Source organism: Engystomops pustulosus, chromosome 10, assembly GCF_040894005.1.
Source record: "Engystomops pustulosus chromosome 10, aEngPut4.maternal, whole genome shotgun sequence".
Taxonomy (NCBI): domain Eukaryota; kingdom Metazoa; phylum Chordata; class Amphibia; order Anura; family Leptodactylidae; genus Engystomops; species Engystomops pustulosus.
The window spans coordinates 79430584-79451969 of record NC_092420.1 but is presented as its reverse complement, the minus strand read 5'-3'; the positions used below and the strand labels follow the sequence as shown (position 1 = coordinate 79451969).

Sequence of the window (21386 nt, the reverse complement as noted above, 5' to 3'; positions counted from 1 at the left end):
GATTTTTGTGCGGGTGCAGTAGAACTTCCTTGGCCCATTACAGGGGATTATGAATTCTGACAGTTCTACAATTCCCCTGGTTGCTGAAATCCTTGCATTATCCAGGAGTGAAGCCGAACTCTTCTCGCTAGATTTCACTACTGACAATTTCTACAGTTCTTTCACCACTTTGACTTTACCTAGTCCTAAATGTGAACCCATATTGTAAATTGTGCAGGTCCGATTCATACAAGAAATGTGTGATAATCAACTTATGTTACCTGTCTACCTCAAAGGCTAATCTAATATGAGATTACTGCCAGTATCTGCAATTTTCCACTACTAACAAAGCCGCACCATTATTTCGCCCAACAATTACAGGCAACCAACACCATTGGTGGCACTAATTTGATGTACGATCATCCTAAGAACTTTTGTTCTATCTGCTTGGCCTGATGTATGTTGTGTAGTTATCACTTAAAAGGGTTGTCCCAGGTAGAATCAAGATAGGGGGGTACTAACTTTTGGTACCCCCCCACTAACTGATGGGTTGACAGGTTCCAGCATGTGTCCTGTTGCTCTGTTCATACTATGGAAGCTTTCGAAGTTGCTGACCATGGCATTAGGGTATATCCAGCCCTCTGTAGTAGTCACATAGTTTGGGATCAGAAAAAGGGTGTTCTGCTATTACTAATTGACGGACCCACATGTTTGACATTCCGCTCCATTCAGTATTATGAGTGTCTGAAATCTACGGCACCCTCATTCACTGTCTAACTGAGTGCCGAAGATACCTGAGTGGCAACAACCGACAGCCCCATAGACCCTGATCCTGAGCAGCAGGACACATGCAAGACCAGCCACTCCATTCATCGACCCCTGGTGTCATAATTGGAAGCCAAGTGGTAAAACCCCACCAATCACTTTATTATCCCTTATCCGGTGGATAGTAAGAAGGAAACCCCTGCTCACTGATGCTGCTCAAGTAGGAAGTAGCTCCAGAGAAAATGTAAAAAGATAAACTAGGAATTGGATATTAGAATTTATTACAATCAATGTTATAATGGAGGTACTGAGGCATAGGGTCCAGGACTATAGCGTAGTCCTTGCCACTGATAATATAAAGACAGCCTGTATATTGTAATGGTACTGGAGTTTCGGAGATAAAGTCAATGAGGCGTGGAATTTTTAGATGATTCTATACTTAATATCTTTAGAATATTGTAGATACTTAGATGTCATTTCATGGTCTGGTGATTCCTGCAGGTCAGATCCTGTAGTGATACAAATAATACTGATGTTCAGATGACCTGGCTCCCTTGGATTAACTAGTTAAAAATGATTCTGGGTTCCACTTTCTATGAACCACTAGGAAGTAGACCCTACTTCTGGGGTTATTTATTGGGTTAGAGCTTAGGCCCACCGGAGGATCCTTTCGGACTCTGTTGGGACAGTCCGACACCAGATAAACCCATCAATTTTAGGTTGGACTGGCCGACCTTCAATGTATATTGGGTAACTTCAGTAAATATTAGGGTTGTTGTATTGTAATGTATGTTATCCTTTTGATCTCAAGGAAGAAGTTATTGGTGCCCGGCTACAGCTAATTCCCTATCCCAGATTAAAACATGTGCATGATCAGCTCAGCATAGGGTGCAATTGTATGTGAGGTTGGGAGGAGTAATAGTGGTTTAAGGTGTATGGCCAACTATAAAGTACAAATTTTCATGAACAGGGGGCACATATAATATAAGCGATGCCAAAATTTATGCAGAATAATTGGCCGAGTCACTATGCAACATATATCCTATTCTACCAATGGAAGATGAGTTCAGTCGCCAATGATTTGCCTTTCACCTGGTTTTCCAACAGCAGAGTCTTAATGAGTTCTGAGAAGGAATGAGGGACCCATGACCCCTGAACTAGCTCTCTAGCTTATGGTTAGGAAGAGTGATGAGCGGACCCATCAGTATACGGGTCTGGTGGGATCGGCCTAACCTGGACCAAAAGTCTGGCTTTGTGGACTTGGACCCGAATCCGAAAAGCTGGGATGGGTGTTATCCTTTTACAATGGTCTGCTAACCAATCAGTAACATCACAGGGAGCGACAAGATCACTGCCAAAATTGCAGCACACTTGCCCACAGCATTAAAGTATAACACTCACGATTACTGCCAGTACCAATTGAGGGAGTTACCTGTAGGAAAATGGGGGGCTGAACCAAACCTGGACTTCTGACTGAATTCTGGGTTTGTGTTCTGCAGTACCAAACCTGCAATGTTTGTTGCAAACCTGATCTTTGCTGTTCATCAAGACCTATCCAATATTTAGGGGTAGAGATGCGCAGGCCTGATGTGTAGGTTCGAGTCGGCATTTGGACGCACTCCTCCTGGCCTGGACTGCTGAGTAGCTAGGCAGCCAATCCACCTAAATATCTGGGTCTAGAAGAACAGTCCTGGATTCCGAACCAACATTTTAGGTCAGCTCACTTCTACCTCTAACCATTGGATAGTTTCTAACCAGTGATGAGTAGATCATTGCCATGGCTGGTTATTATGGGCATTAATTCCCGGATTGATTGCCGAGCAGCCATTCCGACAATAAGTCTGGGTTGAGAGGAACGTACCGAACCCGAACATATACTTTAGGTCCTTCGTGCCGAACCCGAACATATACTTCAGGTCCTTTCATCTCTAGCTAGGGGGGAATGTTAATGGCTGGAATGGGCTATATGGCAATCAGTTGCTCCATTTATAGGTGTTATTACTTGTACATCAAGTATCATCATCTATATCCAGTGCAGTGCTTTACTAAAATTTGGAAATCGTTATCTCACAACATATTACAGTATTTGCTCAAAATAATTACAGTGTTTAATGCCCATTTATCGGATAATTTCTTCACTCCTCATCCCAAGTAAATCCAAATCCGTTTGAAATGAAGACATAAAGAATTATTTCATTTATCGGAATCTGCCAGGAGCTATTTATAACCTCACATTTCACTTTAGTATATTGGCGTTGCGTGCCAAGCGACAGCGTAGGCTCTGGTACGCCAGCCCCTTGGGCAGCAGATGGCGCAATTGAGCCACTGCTTAGCCGCATGATGACAGCTTTATAACAATGATGGACTCCCGCAGTCCCTCATTGCCTTTGAGGCACGCATATCTCAACAGCTTGTAAAAGCCCAGGGTTCACAGATTGTCACAGACCATCTGCAAATCACAAAAGACACTCCTGGGGCAGCAGATAAAAGGGGAACTCTCTGCTACAAATGAGGCTTATTTTTTAACCCAGTCTTACAGGACCCTGATTTTTCTATTAAAGGGATTTAATTAACACAGGGCGGAAATAATACAAACACAGACAAGTGTGCACAGACGCAGACAATTGGCAGGCCTTCAGAGCAGAACTTCATTAGACGTGAAGAACCAAGCCAACGCATCTTTAACACTGAATATCGAACAGCGAACATCTTACGTTACGCTGATAATGTGACCAGGACCCACAACAAGCTGCTGCATTCATGATCTAATCATCTCTAGCAAAAAAAATCTGCGAATGTTGGATCTAACAGGTGGTAATAGATGGAAACAGGTGTTAAAGAGGTTGTCTGGTTTCATATGAATTATAAAATGTATTCCTATTTGTATAGCGCACACATATTATGCAGCGCTGCACAGAGCCAAATCAGTCCCTGTCCCCAATGGGGCTCACAATCTAATCATACTATCAGTATGTTTTGGAGTGTGGGAGGAAACGGCAGGACCAGGAGGAAATCCACGCAAACTTTTTGCAGATGTTGACCTGGATGGGACTTTATCCCAGCACCCCAGCACTGCAAAGCTGTGCTGCTAACCACAGAGCCACCGTGCTGCTCAACTAAGCTTAATCTTTTTATAAAGAAAAAAATTCTAGCACTTTTATATGTAACTTTTGGTTTAATTCCACTAAGCAGAGGTTACAATTGTATCTGGTCTAGGCAAGACTCTCTCTGAGCTAAAAAGCCTGGATTCCAGACTGATACATTGTAACAAAGCACCAGAGAGGTTGATGTGTACAGTTCGGAGAGTGATGTCTAGACTGGATACGATTGTATCCATTCTTAGCCGGAGTTTGACCAGCAATGTACAGGATTACTGTCTCTGAATACAGATGAAAGTCTCCGACATCAGTGACAGCGAGTTATTATTTATAGTTTATTTATATGGGGAACAAACATTATAAAAAAAACTGTGACATTGCCTACAATATTAGAAAGAAAATGTATTTAGCATGAAACCTTAAAGGGGTTTTCCACTTTAATAATATTACCTATTTATAGGATAGCTTATCAATATTAGATCTTGGGGGAGGGGCTAACAATTAAAGGTGTATTCCCATTTCAGCAAATTAATGTTGATATTTTTATGATTAAAAGTTATATATACACTTTCTGTATGAATTCCTCACAGTTTTCTAGATCTCTGCTTGCTGTCATTCTATAGAAAGCTTCTATGTTTACTACCAATGGACAGAAATCTGACCATGGTCACACAGGTGCACAGCTCTGATTACTGTCTGTGATATAACGGGCCGTGCACCTGTGTGACCATGCTCAGATTTCTGTCCATTGGAAATAAACATAGAAGCTTTCTATATAGTGACAGCAAGCAGAGATACAGAAAACCGTGAAGAATTACTAGAGAAAGTATATTGGAAAATTGTATAACTTTTTTTTATAATACAAAGAATTCATTTGCTGAAAAGGGAGGCACTTTTTAAAAGGTAAGATCAGAAGGAATGGTTTCTCCTTCTATCCAAAAACATATTTGCATTTGCCTTTTCCAGAATTCTCAATGGAGTAAGTATGGCCCATAAGGTCCATAGGCCTCCAAAAAGGGGCTCTATAATGGTAAATATCTCAAGTTGAGGTGATGTTTCCCATTTCTTGGGTAAACTTAAAGGATTTTTAATACAAAGTGGGAAGAGTTCTCCTTGTGGAGACTTTTCCAATAAAGGCTGTCTTGCAGGAGTTTTGAGTCTTACAGCCAATGATGCACCACTGGGGAATTCTGGGAAATATACAAATACAATTTCCAAGAGGAGATAATGAAAACCCAGAATTTCAGCGCTAGATACCAGAAGACTGGCACAATATTGGAATCAGGAGCCAGAGCATGGTAAGTACACTTCTTTTTTTGGTTATCCCTTTCCAAGTTTCCAGGAACCCTAAAAAAAACTCCTTTGAAGTTGCAAATAGGAAATGTGGGAACACTGTACTGACTAGAAGCAAACACATTGTGACAGTGTAGGGAATTGGTTTGGCTGAGTGAGAGGCTTTTGACTACAGACAGGAAACAGGAGCTTTCCTTGTGGGAACTTTGCTAATTAAGGCTGCTGCTAAGACTTGGAGTGAGTGAAACCCTGGACCACCACAGACGATGACACAAGCTGACACCTAGGACCGGAATCTAAGTGGCACCCAGTTTTCACCAGAGCCTGCCGCAAACCAGGTTGGTCTTGCTGCGGTGTGGTGCCACCAGGTCGTTCCACAGGCGCGACTTGTCCGCGGTGGCAGCTGAGGTCAAAGTACAGAATCAGCAGGCAATCTCGTAGTCGGGGACAGGCTGATGGTCAAGGCAGGCGGCAATGATGCAAGGTCAGGGACGGAGCAAGAGGTCGGGGCTGGCAGCTGTCAACAACAGGTCCAGGGTCACAACAGAAAATCGAAACACAAGCACAGGACACAGGGAACAGCTTTCTCATCGGCAATAGCACAAAGATCCGGTGTGGAGTGCTGGGAGAGGCCGGCTTCCTGGAAATGGCGATCACCAATTAGCGGAGTGCCAGCTCCCGCGCGCCCTAGGAAGTGGAAGCTGCCTTGCAAGTATGTGGAGACCACTGATGCTTCTCCGGAAGATTCTGGGAAATATGCAAATATATTTTTTCAAGATAGGATAGAGAAAACATTGCCTCTTTGCTACATTGTAAGGCAGCCCCCTTAACATCAAGCATGACTTTAAAGAAGCCTAATGACATGATGGAAGCTTAAACCCAATCCAATATATCTATTCCAAATTAAACAGATTCACAATAGAAAAGAGTACTTTTTCTTTATGTTTGTATCTCATCAGTACAGAGTAGGCATGCTTTGGAGGCATGTGGAGACTTACAGCCATTGATGCTCCACTGGAGGATTCTGGGAAATAATCATATATGTTTACTTCCGCAATCTAGTCAAAAAGCCTCATCCTCAGTCACACCAGTTCCTTACACTGTACTGAAGAGATGCAACACAACAAAACAGCACTGTCTACAGTTGGGAATCTGTTCCTTAGGGAATAGATATACTGTGAAAAAGTCATGCTGGATGTATAGTGGGCTGCTTCACAAGGTAGCTAGGAGGCAATGTTTTCCTTGCCCCACTCTTAGGCGGTCTTCTTGTCTTTGACAGCTCATCTTGAATTGCAGGGTGTCACTAAATGTTACTTGTGATGTAAAAACTAGTGGTCCATGGATACCCAGAACTTCAGTGCTACAAACAAGAAGACACAATGGTGGAATCAGCAGTCCAACGGTAAGTGCACTTCTTTCTTTTTGGTCAACCCTGTTCCAGGTCCCAGGAATCCTAAAAAAGCCTTGCAGTAAAGTTTTTTTTTATATGATCTGGGGTGATCTTTTGTATGACCTGGTTGTTGTCTGGGTATACAGACCACAGGGGTATTTTAGCCTTTAGCTTGTTTGCTTTGGGTGCATACAGAAAATGTAGGTAGTGTACATTACGTGGGCAACTAGAAGGGATCGGGAGAAAAAAAACGTGAATTCGGGAAAACCTACGGTAATAGACTTTTGCCTGAAGTCCATTTAAAGTTCTTGTTAAACATTTATATGTAAAACTATAGCCCATGTTTTTGTTGTTTGCACCTTTGTGTCATAGAAGAGGATTTAGGGCAGGGGCATGAGAATTTCCTGATATTTTAATGAGGTTCGTGTTACAATACTGACACAAATTTACTAAGGGCCCGATTCGCATTTTCCCGACGTGTTACCCGAATATTTCCGATTTGCGCCGATTTTCCCTGAATTGCCCCGGGATTTTGGCGCACGCGATCGGATTGTGGCGCATCGGCGCCGGCATGCATGCGACGGAAATCAGGGGGGGGGGCGTGGCCGAACGAAAACCCGACGGATTCGGAAAAAACGCTGCATTAAAAAAAAAATGTGTTGCGAAAATTGCACTTACCTTCACTCAGCCCAGCTCGGTGTATTCCAGTGCGTTCCGATGCTCTTCAGCGCAGCAGCGACATCTGGTGGACGTCGGAGGAACTACCTTAGTGAATCCCGGCCGGACCCGAATCGGGTAAGTAAATCTGCCCCAAAGACTTGATTTCAGATGAAGAGTCCTGGTTGCCAAGAAATGCGCTGGTCCAACCTGCTTTTCCGACCTGCTTTTTTCATGCGCCAAGATGAATGAATACGTTACACTTTTATGATCTGCCACTGAAGGATTACATTTTTTTGTGCACAAAGTTTTAATTTGTTGAATTTTAGAGTTCAGGTTAACACAATGGGGCTCATTTACAAAGGGTCCGTCGGACGCATTTTCGTCGGGTTTCCCGTTGTTTTCCGTTTTGCACCGAATTGCCCTGGGATTTTGGCACATGCGAATCGTGCCTGACCCGAATCCTTGTCGGACAACGCACCACGGGATCGCGACAGCACCGGGTAAGTAAATCTGCCTCAGTGGGAATGGGATATGTTGCCAGAAGTTGTAATTTGTAAAGAATGGTTAATTTGTATAAATTGGGTCACCACAGAAGTTTTAACAACATGTACCCTCAGGTAGGTGGATGCAGGTATCTGGCACATAGTAGGGAATGATGCAGTCAAGATGTAGGTGAAGAGCTGGATGGTGGAGCAGACAGGTAACATAATGAAGATATAGACCAGTGTTCACACTGGTACACAGAAAACAAGTCTGAGACAGGGTCCCACCGGGAGATGCACTGATGGACAAACAACAAATATAGACAGACATGCAGAGTCGGACAGAACTGGGTCAAAACCAAGATGGCGGCAAAGGTGCAAAATAGGAAAGCAAATAGAATGGTCTAGATAGCAAGATAAGACTAAATAGCCACCTTCCTGAATATAATGGGAGCGATGGACATTACCACCAGCACTGACTGGTTCAGCCGTCTGTCACTCAAACCACAGATGCAGACAGAACAAGCTCAAACTCACACCCAGCATTCCCAAGAAAAGATCACAAAGGGACCTGTGAATCACAGACAGCTCTGGGTGTGGTTTTCATGCACAGAAGCCAGAACTTGATCCCATTCAAAACAATTTGCGAGAAGTTTGATATTCAATAAAGTGTAGAGTACGGTGTAAATTTCAGGTGGATTTTGATCATCAATTTTTTTTTTACATGAAAAAAAAAAAACTGGCGCAGCCCAATCACCAATACACCATTGTCTATGAGGAAGTATCAATTAATTTACACTAAGCAGACCCTACATTGTTTATCTACCCTAAAATGGTTTCATTAAAGAAATAGCAATACTGTACAAATCATAGCCCTCAACGGATCTCAGAAGAAAACTTTGTAAAAAGTAATTGAACAAGTGACATGAAACGTTGTTTTATATAATTATTATCAAGTGCTTCTCCACTTACTTTGGCTCTTATCCTCCCTCTTTACTTTCTAATTTCTGATAATTTTGTTTTGCAAGCAATGGACAGAGGCTCACTAACATGTCAGATTACATAGAAGCTCTATGGAGAGGGGAGGGGGAGTAGTGAGTCACAGCAGCTAGGTCTCCCCTTATCTGTGAAGAAAGGACTGCAAGCTCAGTGATGGACTGGGGTTTGATGGGATACCAGAGGTGGGTGAATGCTCAAGCAATAAAATCCCCATGTAGGCTGTATCATCAATAAAATCTAATAATCTGTGATATTTGTGATAAACTTATGAGAAATACATCACAGTGAAGTGATTGCTCCATTCACTTCCAAAGGGCTTCGTCTTCTACAGGATCTTTGCAAATGTTATAAAGTGTTAGAGCCTGGGTGTAACAGGAGATTAGCTAGCACAGACGGTCCCTGACTTAAGGACACCTGACCCCTAGTTACAGACAGGCCTCTCTGTCCACTGTGACCTCTGGTGAAGCTCTCTAGATACTTAACTATAGTTCCAGGCTGCAATGATCAGCTGTAAGGTGTCTGTAATGAAGCTATGTTGATAATCCATGTTCCAGGACAGAATTTTTTTTTTTGTCTGGAGTTACAATTATAAAATATACCAGTTCCGACTTACATACAAATTCAACTTAAGAACAAACCTAAAGAACATATCTTGTACATAACATGGGGACCATCTGTACTCTGGTGGGCCAGTCCGACACTTTGCTTATTGTAGGGCTTCTCCTTATACCAAAACTGTTACTTACCTACTTCTGACTTCGAAGCTTCAGTTCACACATTACCCACGCCCCTGCTATACTCTACTTCTTTCTATCCCTTTTTAATAGCTGTTGTTCCATTGATTTCGAGCTTTAAGGTTTAAGATGCTTATGGTGGTACCACCCACTTGACAGTAAAGAGAAAAATTTGCATATTATGTGCCAAACTTGATTGTTTGTCCAGGAATGGTGGGGACTAGAGAAAAGATTCCAATGGTGCCAGAAATAAAGAGTAATATGTATTAAAGTGTGGCCGAAATTAGAACTGGTGGAGGTGGTGAAAGGTCCCCTTCAACATTTTTCCTTCTGTTCGTATCCTTTCTGCTCTGTAATTTAGCTCCGTATCAAACACAACACCTAAGAATTACCATTTTAGTCTCGTTTTAGCCTTGTTATTTCCCCCTACTATAAAATAACTTCAGTACCTGACAGCTTTTACTATTCACGTCTTCCATTGTGTTTTATGTAAATCCTCGAACATTGGACCATAAATTGCCTGGACATCAATACGGGAATAAAGCAAGAAAAAAATAGTCTTTATCCTACCAAATATGAGTCGCAGAATTGATGCAATTTACATATTTTTGATGCAGAATAAATTCAATTTGCCTGCACAGGATCTATCAGAGATTTGATCACGCGGCCCTTAAGAACTTCACTTGCTACCAGTCATAGAACAAATTGAGTTTAGAGTCCTATTTCTGGTTTAATAGGTCGTTCATGTGCAGGCATCAATACCTATCTGAGAATGCATCTCCCTGAATGAGGTGATACGGATATATAACGCCGAGACGCACAAGAGCAATTTATTCTGGAAGACTTTAAATAATACTTTGTTCAGTAGCAGGAAATTTTTAGGAGAGAAAATGTCAAGAAGGACAACACCATATATTGTAGGGAATACAATTACTTATTTAAAGCAGAGATCTGGAGCTACAGGTCTCTACTACTTAGAAACAATATTGTGTAGTTCTCCTAATGAATACAGGTGGCCCCCTACTTAAGAACACCTGACTTACATACGACCCTTAGTTACAAACGGACCTCTGGATATTGGTAATTTATTGTACTTTAGTCCTAGGCTACAATGATCAGCTGTAACAGTTATCACAGGTGTCCGCAATGAAGCTTTAGTGTTAATCCTGGTTCTTATGACAACCCAAAAGTTTTAAAATCCAATTGTCACAGAGACCAAAAAAATTTGGTCTGGAGTTACAATTATAAAATATACAGTTCTGACTTGCATACAAATTCAACTTAAGAACAAACCTAAAGAATCTATTTTGTATGTAAGTCGGGGACCGCCTGTATACTGTTTTATAAGATGCACCTTAGATATAGTCATCCAAAAAATGGCAAAATTAGTTTGGCACCAATTAAAATTTCCCTGTTGGTCATAGACAAATCAGCACAAACACCTCTTGCTATATACATTCACTCACACATCTCTTCCTATATACATGAACAAACTCACCGAAGCTACATCCATACTCACATACTCATACGCACAGCTCTTCATCATACCCAACTTCCGCAACTTCTTCTCTGTTTCCATCCCATGGCAGCATGAAAGCGAGTTGAAGTGGGCATAGTCCATAGTGGGCTTGAGTCCGGTGGCTTCCTCTCACCTCCGTACGAAATCCACACCTCCTTACCCTACGTCATCCGGCCATCTGGCTAAATTCTCACATCTGCATATCTGTAGCCATACCGGCGCGGCTTCCTTCTTAGCATTGCTAAGCAGTGAGCGATACGCAAACTCCGTAGGCATATTTTTTCAGACTGCCCAATTTTCAAGATTTTCAAGGCAAGACAACCCCTGTGCATGTCCCAATATAGGAAATGTGACTATCATATACAGAGATTTTGCTCTTAGAATCCCTCTTTATGGTAAAATCAGCAACAGGGGTTATCCTAGTTTTGCTATAAGAGAAAACTCTACTCATCTCATTTTTCCACCTTCAATCCAGGATTGCATCTCCGATGGTCCTCCAAGTCTATGTTGACTGACCATCGATACGTGACCTCAGCAGCCAATCAGAGGCTGAGCAGTCAATGAGCCATACTTACTGACACTATTGCTTCCATGGAAACGCGAATGATATTAAAAAGTTTTCCTTCGACATTAAAACTAGAAAATTCCTCCAAGTCAATGTTGAGTATGAAGAAATATCACAGAGCAGCATGTAAAGTTAATCATGTCAGTTCCCATCCTAAAATATGAATATTACATTCAATTCAATAAAGGCAGGCCATAATTTGTACCTACATGTGGTGAAGCTGACGCCAGCACTCCGGCTGGCTTGGGGCCCGGCGCTGGCTGCCAGAGAGATTGAATAATGGGTGAGAGGCAGGAGGTTCTGCAGCTGAAACTCTTGGCTGTCGCCGTCAATGAGTATTGTCTCCCCTGAAACTGGATTATAGGACATAACATATAGTCAGGCATTATAAAGTATAGAGTTGTGTCATTTTTTACAATGCCGGAGCAATGGCTCTCCCCTGTGCAGAGGTTAATGCTTATTTACAGGGACCAGCTGTCACCGGCGACACATCCATATATCTGTGCGCCACTTATATTGTTCCCCAGGCAAGAATGTGGTTTTATGTCCCAACGATGTCTGTAAACATGCGGTTTGTAGGTGATCTCTACTGACCTTTGTGGTGTGTCAGAGTGATTATGTAACTCTCCACGTCTGCCCTTGGTGGCTCCCATTGCAGAACAGCTCCCGAATCAGTGATGTTACTTGCCCTCAGGCCAAACGGAGGATCCAAAGCTGCAGCAAGGAAAAGAAAGATATAAAGATGAGAACAATGGTGGATGATCAATCAGGAGACAGGTCATTGTATGTATGGTAATAAATGTGTAGATGTAGCAAGGATGACCTCATATAGAATAGGCAACCCATGAGATTGTAGAGGTCAAACTCTTGCCACTTAACTAAATGATCTAGCTTATGTTTACTGGAAACCATGCCAACTGTGCCCACAACTTCGTCCCATTGTGACTGTGGTGTAATACAAGGTGTCTAAAGGAGCTAAAAAGGTGAAGTATGAAGGGGACACCATGCATAAAGATTTGCGGTGGCTTTGTCAAGGACTCCCCAATTGGGATCTCATCAATATTATAGTGACGACCTACCCCAAAAACCAAGGAAGGCCTTAAGTTTTTTGAATACTCATACCATCATGAGCATGAGCGTATTTTGCATGAAAGTCCATAATATTTATTCATATGTCCTTCATAAAAAACTGAAGCCGATCAGGTCGAGTAGGAGCAGGTGTAAAGCACCATGAAGCTTGTGGTGCTTTTCCTCTGCTCCTTCTAAATAGTTTTCTTAAGTTGATGTGTCTGCCTATAATCCAAGCTGTGAAGGTCTGATTAGAGGTTTAAAGGACCTCTTTGGTGTTGGACTTATATCATCATGCCTATCTACTGCTTACCCAACACTACGCCAACTGTTTCCACAACTACTTTCCATTGTGACTGAACTTTAATACCAGGTGTCAATCGGAGCAGAACCAGGTAACTATGAAGAGGATTTGCTTACTGATTTGTGGTGGCTTTATCAACCACTCCCCAGTTGGGATCTCATTAATCTGATAGTGGTGTCTAGAGATGAGCGAGCACTAAAATGCTTGAGTGCTCGTTATTCGAGACGAACTTTTGCCGATGCTCGAGTGCTCGTCTCGAATAACGAACCCCATTGAAGTCAATGGGAGACTCAAGCATTTTTCTTGGGGACCAAGGCTCTGCAATAAAATGTGTCATTGTATTGAGAAATAATGAAGTCAGTCCTGTTTCTTGGTTTTTTTTATTCAATGGAATATTCGTGGATCTTCAAAAAGGAGAATGACCCATGTTAAACCTCTGCAATGTGTTCTTCACACATATTGTTCTTCACATACTATTGTGAAGAACACCGTTCTGCACTAATGTCTTCTGATAAGTTAGCAGATGTACGGAAACATCTGCAATGTTTTCTTCACTGTGTTCTTCACTTAAATGATCCTTAATGATCCTTAAATGATCCTGTGTTCACTGTGTTCTCTGTGTTCTTCACTGTTCCTCACTGTGTTTCCTAAATTGAATTCTCATTCTCGAGCAGGGGAAATACTCGTCCGAGCAACAAGCCGTTTCGAGTAGGCTAATACTCGAACGAGCATCAAGCTTGGACGAGTATGCTCGCTCATCTCTAGTGGTGTCCTATCCCAAAAACCAAGGAAGGCCTTCAGTTTCTTTCGAATATACTACGAATAAACTAACCAGCCATATCAATCCTCAAAGTGCAAGTCACTTTTACTGGCAACCCAGCAGTATGCCCTAATGTGTCTGAAACCTACGTCCCCGTGTGACTGAGGTGCAATACCAAACATCCAAAAGAGTTGTCCTGAGTAAGTATGAACCAGACACTATGCATGCAGATTTTTGGTGGCTTCAACAACAATTCCCTTACAATCTGATATCAATGGCCTACCCAAAAAACCAAGGAGCATAGCTTGGCCGATATCAAAGTATAGCAATGGACTACCCTACCAATCAAATATACTCATCATACATGAATACATATTGTACTCTGAGCCATATCTGGCAAAGCTCCAATATAGGAACCGAGATGGCCCAGGCGCTCAACCACAGCAGATGGTGAAGACTGCCATTCCTTAAACTTAATTAAACATATTTTACTACAAGAATGTTGCGCGCCCTTTAATTTCCGCAATTCTTGTAGGCTGTTGTATTACACGCGTGATCTCCAGGCAATGGCAAAGCCTGTAGAAACTGAGTTAGTTGTGAACATCTGCAAGACTTGTGCCTGGAGAGGAAGTGATTTTATTGCTCTGAAAAGGTTGCCCTAAAGTAATTACCAAAGATATCCCCCGGTTATCCGCAACCAAATTAGTCAGAGATTTCTTACACGATTACATGGTGCCTTGTTTGTCAGAATTATTCCTGGTCCATATGGTAAAATTAAAATCTGCAGATGTGCTGGAGTAAAGAATAAGTATTAAAAAGTATAATACGGAAGAAAAATCCCTTTCCCTTCCGTATACGTGTGTCCTCTTCTAGGGGGTTTATACTGGACTCTATGATTTAATATTTTTTCACAGGTTATATATAATTATTACTTTCCTGTTCTTCTGGTCTGATGTTTACTTTCTTTGTTGTTCCGGCTGCCCCACAACTCACAATACTGCTGTGCACCATGACTGCTCCCTCCCCCCTCTCACAGCATGCTGTAAAGACAGTGGCTGCAGCCGAATCTTACACAAATTCATTTTTTTCTTTGTCTACTCAAACCAGTATCTGTGCATGAACAGAAAAAACTGGAATATACATTTCCTTCTGAAAGATATAACTTTTTAGAATTTTGTTAGGAATTCCTGTATCTCAAATGAATACGTTATTACACCGTTCAAATAAAAATTTACAAGTTAAGCTAACTACACACAAATACGTGCAGCCTGTGTAAACGGGCCAATACTTCGGTCCGGTCCCATAGACTGTACACATTGTACAGGCCGGGAGTTCTTGCATCATACAGAAATTTTATGCAAGGACTCCCTGTTTGTTGGTGAACTGCAGCGGCGGTAATGTAACAGTTCTGTCAGTGCCGCTGCTCGAGTTTGGACAGCAGATTGGGAGTCCTTTCATCATATTTCTTTACGCTGCAAGGACTCCCATCCGTTGTAATAAGTGCAGTCCTTGAAATTAGACCAATGTGTGCACCCATTTCCATTGTATGTAGATAGCCTTAAATGTATAGATTTTTAACATTGGATCATACAAGCAACAAAGTTTCTGAGCATCAAGTCAAATGTCAAACACTTTCACTAAAGCAAGTATTAATTGAGGCCATTGATGTAATGTAATAGCCGTAGTTCCAAAACATCTGAATTGCAGGTTTATTACAGTGATTTTTTTCCATACTGACCTGTCCCAGCCATGATGGTGACTCTTTCGCTCTCTTCACGACCCCACACACTGCTCATACTGATTCGGTATTCGGTCTTTGGTTGCAGATTGGTGAGTTTGTATTGAGTCTGATCATTGGCAATAACCGCACTGTCCATCCGTCCTGTAAAAAGTAGCCCAAGTAGATCTGTAAGATGAATATCTAGAAATATTCATATTGTAATGTGCAACATTGTTTCTAAAAGTAGAGAAACCTCCTTCTTTGATATATGGTAAAGTTGACATGAAAGTTTGACATTCACTGTCCTTAATCAAAGTGCTATGACATGATACTACTGCACAAGTTAGAATATACAGCCACTTAGCCAATAGCCAGATCTGTGGATAACAGCCAATAGAATGTAGAATGTATTGCCCTTCTTGTCATGGAAGGAATTCGGCTTCTGCAGTAAGTGGCAGTATAACCAAGAAGTCGCCTTTTGCAGAGACAAGGAAGAGACTATACTGTCAGCTGCCAGATGGGGAAGGAGACTGATTTGATTAGTAAAATCACAAACATGGAGACATATGGAGACAAAAATTATGAATAAAGTACAAATTACTATACAACAACAACCTTTAAGAAAATATTATATATAAACTATTCATTGACCAAATCTTCAACACACAAATGCTAGAATGGGAAAAGAGATTCAGAGCTAGGGAGTATAAACCTGATGTCCTATTTTCAGCCCGGAACAGGGTCCACAAGGTAGATAGAAATACACTCCTCATTGATAGGAAACATCATCATAACGCATCAGTTGCTAACAAATCCAAATCAAAACCAATTCCTTTTGTTACCACTTACAGCAATCAGTTTCATCTTGTGAAGAGAGTCATAACTAAATACTTACCTATCTTAGAGCAAAATGCAGAACTTAAGGAATGTTTGTCGGATGGTGTGAGAATCATATCCAAAAAAGCACCCACTGTGGGTTCGATTGTCTCCCCGAGTGTTTTTAAAAGTCACACGGTAGAAAGGAGCAATAATAATAAAAAATATTCATGGTTACACCATCCTGGCAACCATAAATGTGGGCACCTGAGATGCACCACTTGCGAGCATCTCTTAACTATAGACAACTTTACATCCTGCACCACCAAGAAAAAATATAATATTACCACATACATGAACTGCAACACCACTTGTGTTGTTTATTTAATAACATGTGTGGAGTGCAGTTTACAATATGTGGGCTATACCACCAATTCTTTGAAAGTCCGCATCAGAAAGCATCTGTCAGACATAAAAAACTCTAATCTAACTAATATGTCAGCAGCCTCTAAGCATTTTCGAGACACACATAATGGGGACAACAGCTATTTCAAATGGCAGGGCATCGAAAAAGTGAAAAAACCAGAGAGAGGGGGAGACCACAGGAGAAAACTTATGAATAGAGAAACATATTGGATGTTTACTTTACAAACAACTCAACCTCTAGGTCTGAACCTTAGACAGGATTTAATTCTTTGCTATGAATGAGCATGTGTCCATTATTGTTAATTTGCTGTATTTCAATTCGATACTTTGTCACTATTATCTAATCAGCATGTGCTCTGTATTGTTCCTAGTCAAGTTTTTACCCCCAATTAAGCACCTATGCGAGTGTCCGCATATTTGTTTACACTCTCATATGGCTTGTTTACTTAGAGGCTTAGCTCAATTAGATAGAACTCCTTCCCATTTTTTCTTCTTTCTATAATCTTCTATGCAACTTTGCTCTAAGTCTTCATCCATCCATCTTACCTTTATTTGTGTTTTTACATTTGTGACAGTTTTTATTGTATTTGAAACCGTACCGTTCCGGAGGGGGTGGGGCTTAGCCCGATCACGTGATTCACATCACGTGACCGTGACGTCACACGCCATCTTAGGAGCGGGGGGTATTTAAATTGGAATACTACACATTGTTTGTTATAGACCATGACTAAGCCCGCTTAAGGGCGAAACGCGTAGGTCGCTATGCTTGGACCCTTACACCTATGCCACCTGCCCATTCTGGATTTTAATGGCATACAATAAAGAATCTTGATTTTACTTGCTACATCCCTGAAAGCGCAGACTTCGTTTGTTTGTTTGGAATTTCGTGCCTGCAGTCCGTGGGGTTTCTTTGGAAGTGCTTGCGCTGGGGACTACGTGCATCAGAAGGTGAGCAGGAACTATCTCTTCTTTTGTTTCTATAAACTATTCATAATATTAATTCATCTACAGAAGTCCACCTATAGGAAAGTATTTGGCTTTTGAGATGGTGCAGCCAGGAGTCTTCTATTGTTTCTGCTTTCTAGGAAGCACATAGCAGTGTGGAACCTACCTTTAGTTGACTGGTAAGACAAGCGATAGTGGTGGAAAGATGATGGTGGGGGTCTCCAGACCACTATCATGGAGTCCTCAGTTACGTTAATCACAGATACATCCATGGGAGGCGCAACCCCTATTGTAAATACACATAAACACCCATTAAGCCATAATTATCGAAAGATATTGAGTCATTTTATGCCAGATATCGGATATCAACTTACTGACCTGTTGTTACTGTCCCCTCCACCAGCTCTGCCCTCAATGTCCCATGGATAGGCAGTAGAGTAACCAGATACTCGGTGCTTGGCATCAGGTCCACTAGTTGTGTTTGGCGCGTTGCAGCATCGAGAGAGAGCTCTATGGGTTCATCACCACCTATGGGGGTATAGCTGAGGATGAACCTATCAGCCGGAGGAGAGGGATCTGTCCATGAGACGTTCACACTAAAAGCTGTGATCCCGGAGAAATAGAGTTGAGTGATGGGCCGAAAACCTGGGAGAAAAGTGTGAAATTACTGTAGCTGTAAGATGTTATAATAAAAGAGCCGGGACATGTAATTTATTAACCTTCAAAGATCTCAGATAGCTGTTGGACAGACGTTTGTTTGGCACCTAAAATTTCTTTAAAGGGATTGCACATCATTCAGCGGTCTCCCTCAGCACCACAAATAGAGTTGGGGGCAACAGGGTTTAGAATGGGGTACAACGGAGCCTCCGTTCTTGCAATCCATGTGGATGCCATCACTGAGACAACTTTAGCACTTTCCCATTAATAGGAGCTAACTTGCTGTCGCTAGACAACCCCTTTAACTATCCTCCATACACTGAAGGAAAAATAAGCTGCTTCCAGATATCTCTGGCTATCTATCCATCTGTCTACCCTTTCTTGCATTGCAAATTTTTTAGTGCCATGTGTGCTACCCAAGGTTATCTTCACAACCCGTTCCTCCTGACGTGTGCTTACAGCCTATGGCACAGACGTACCCGCTGCTCAGCAGGAGGCAGCAGGATGGAAAGACATCGCTTGTTGCCTCTTTATTAGAGATGAGCGAGCACTAAAATGCTCGAGTGCTCGTTATTCGAGACAAACTTTTCCAGATGCTCGAGTGCTCGTCTCGAATAACGAGCCCCATTGAAGTCAATGGGAGACTCGAGCATTTTTCAAAGGGACCATGGTTCGGGAATAAAATGTGTTAATTAATTGAAAAAGAATGTCTTCTGATAAGTTAGCAGATGTATGCAAACATCTGCAATCTATTCTTCACTGTTCCGCGCGTATATTATCTCCCGACAAGTTAGCAGATGTGAAGAACAGTGAAGAATAGAATAAAAACAGTGAACACAGTGAACACAGGATCATTTAAGTGAAAAACACGGTGAAGAATAGATTGCAGATGTTCGGCGGCACATCTGCTTACTTGTCGGGAGATACGCTGTCCCGGGATCCGCTGCTCTTTTTCCACTGAAGTCTCCCCGATGTCTCCGTGCTGCTCCCCGATGTCTCCGTGCTGCTCCCTGATGTCTCCGTGCCGCTCCCCGATGTCTCCGTGCCGCTCCCCGATGTCTCCGTGCCACTGCCCGATGTCTCCGTGCCCCGATGTCTCCGTGCCGCTCCCCGATGTCTCCGTGCCGCTCCCCGATGTCTCCGTGCCCCGATGTCTCCGTGCCCCGATGTCTCCGTGCCGCTCCGTGCCGCTGCCCGATGTCTCCGTGCCGCTCCCCGATGTCTCCGTGCCCCGATGTCTCCGTGCCGCTCCCTGATGTCTCCGTGCCGCTCCCCGATGTCTCCGTGCCGCTGCCCGATGTCTCCGTGCCGCTCCCCGATGTCTCCGTGCCCCGATGTCTCCGTGCCGCTCCCTGATGTCTCCGTGCCCCGATGTCTCCGTGCCGCTCCCTGATGTCTCCGTGCCGCTCCCCGATGTCTCCGTGCCCCAATGTCTCCGTGCCGCTCCCCGATGTCTCCGTGCCGCTGCCCGATGTCTCCGTGCTGCTCCCCGGTGTCTCTGTGCTGCTCCCCGGTGTCTCTGTGCTGCTCCCCGTTGTCTCTGTCCTGCTCACCGTGTTCTTCAATGTGTTCTTCACACATATATATTGTTCTTCACATACTATTTTGTTCGCACCGTTCCGCGCGTATCTTCCGACAAGTAAGCAGATGTGCCGAACATCTGTAATCTATTCTTCACTGTGTTTTTCACTGTGTTTTTCACTTAAATGATCCTGTGTTCACTGTTTTTATTCTATTCTTCATTGTTCTTCACTGTGTTTTTTTAATTAAATGCTCGATCTCGAGCAGGGGAAATACTCGTCCGAGCAACGAGCCGTTTCGAGTACCTTAATACTCGAACGAGCATCAAGCTCGGACGAGTATACTCGCTCATCTCTACTCTTTATATCTTATGTTTTACACAGTATGCAACATATGCTGTGCAGATGGAGGCAAAAGGTATTCCTGTATAAGTCTATGGGTTGGGAGCTCTCCCAGGGCATACACTCAGCTCGGACCATGCCTGACCCTAAAGTCCGAAAATTTATGGTCGGATCCCAGGGCAACTAAAATTGTATACACCAGAGACAGGTTGGAATTACATCTTTGAAATGCTGTATTTTTATTAAAAACATTGAATTAGAGAATATGTTATTTTGTTATCCTGAGTATATTTAGGAATCTTGTCTTTGCAGGAATACCCCTTTAAGGAGTTAAAAGCAGCCACTTATGGATACTGTAAGACAAGTAATTTAATACACGGCCTGAAAGGGTCCAATCATCTCCGCTGAAATGTAGCTTGAAGTAAATTCGTTGATCAATTATTTTGGAGACCCTTCTCCCCTTTATGTAAATGACTCAGGGTACAAGGTGCAGCCATCATTGTTGGAGCAGCCATGTTCTTATTTCTATTCCTTTTTAGTCTGGAAAAAGGGCTGTGATGGGGCAATCTGACAGGACATGATGGCTGATCCAATCGATGGCCGATGCAGGGACTAGTAGTTGTGTGCAGCAGAGGATGGAGCCCATGGACGCAGGAATCCGGATGGAGCGCAAATCTTCACATCAGGAACCTTTATTAATACAACTGTATCCGGAAGTTGTAAATATTAATTATTTAAATCCATCCAAATAATATTTTTTTACATTTTATTTTACATGTTATTTTGCTGTAAGCTCTTGGGAGCAGGGCCCTCACTCACGTATTGTTCCATATGACTGTTTGTACTTGGTATTATAATATTATATTTGTATATGTCCTCTATGATTTGTTAAGCGCAACGGAATATGATGGCGCTTTATATATAAAGGTTCTTCTTATTATTATGTGAATGAACCAAGCAAGTCGAAACTGTATATTTTATAATTGAAGTTCTAGACAAATTTTTTTCTTTTGTCCCAGTGAGAATTGGAGTTTCAAAATTTTAGCTGTAATTGGAACAAGAATTATCAATAAAGCTTCATTACAGACACTTTACAGCGGATTATTGCAGTCTGGGACTATAGTAAAGCATCCAGAGAACTTTACAAGAAGTCACAGTGGGCAGTGGGGTCCGTCTGTAACTATGGGTCGTCTGTAAGTCGGGTGTCCTTAAGTAGGGGACTGCCTGTACTCATATACAAATGTGACCCAAAACAACAACATAAGAAAGTATAGAGCAAAAAATGATCCAACAACACAATGTAATATATAAACTGAAGTAAACTTTTACACTTTATCTGAAGCC

General features: G+C 42.3%; 1 protein-coding gene across 2 annotated transcripts in view; it reads right to left on the bottom strand.

Annotated features, from left to right (window-relative positions):
- Positions 1-21386, bottom strand: part of TNR (tenascin R) — a 334017-nt gene that overhangs the window by 38556 nt on the left and 274075 nt on the right. For both annotated transcript variants that reach the window (XM_072128599.1, XM_072128600.1), the window contains exons 11-15: positions 17902-18168; positions 17690-17809; positions 15355-15498; positions 12079-12198; positions 11694-11837 (exon numbers count right to left, since the gene is read on the bottom strand). In XM_072128599.1, coding sequence (XP_071984700.1) covers positions 11694-11837; positions 12079-12198; positions 15355-15498; positions 17690-17809; positions 17902-18168 — 795 coding nt within the window. The remainder of the gene's footprint in view (positions 1-11693; positions 11838-12078; positions 12199-15354; positions 15499-17689; positions 17810-17901; positions 18169-21386) is intronic.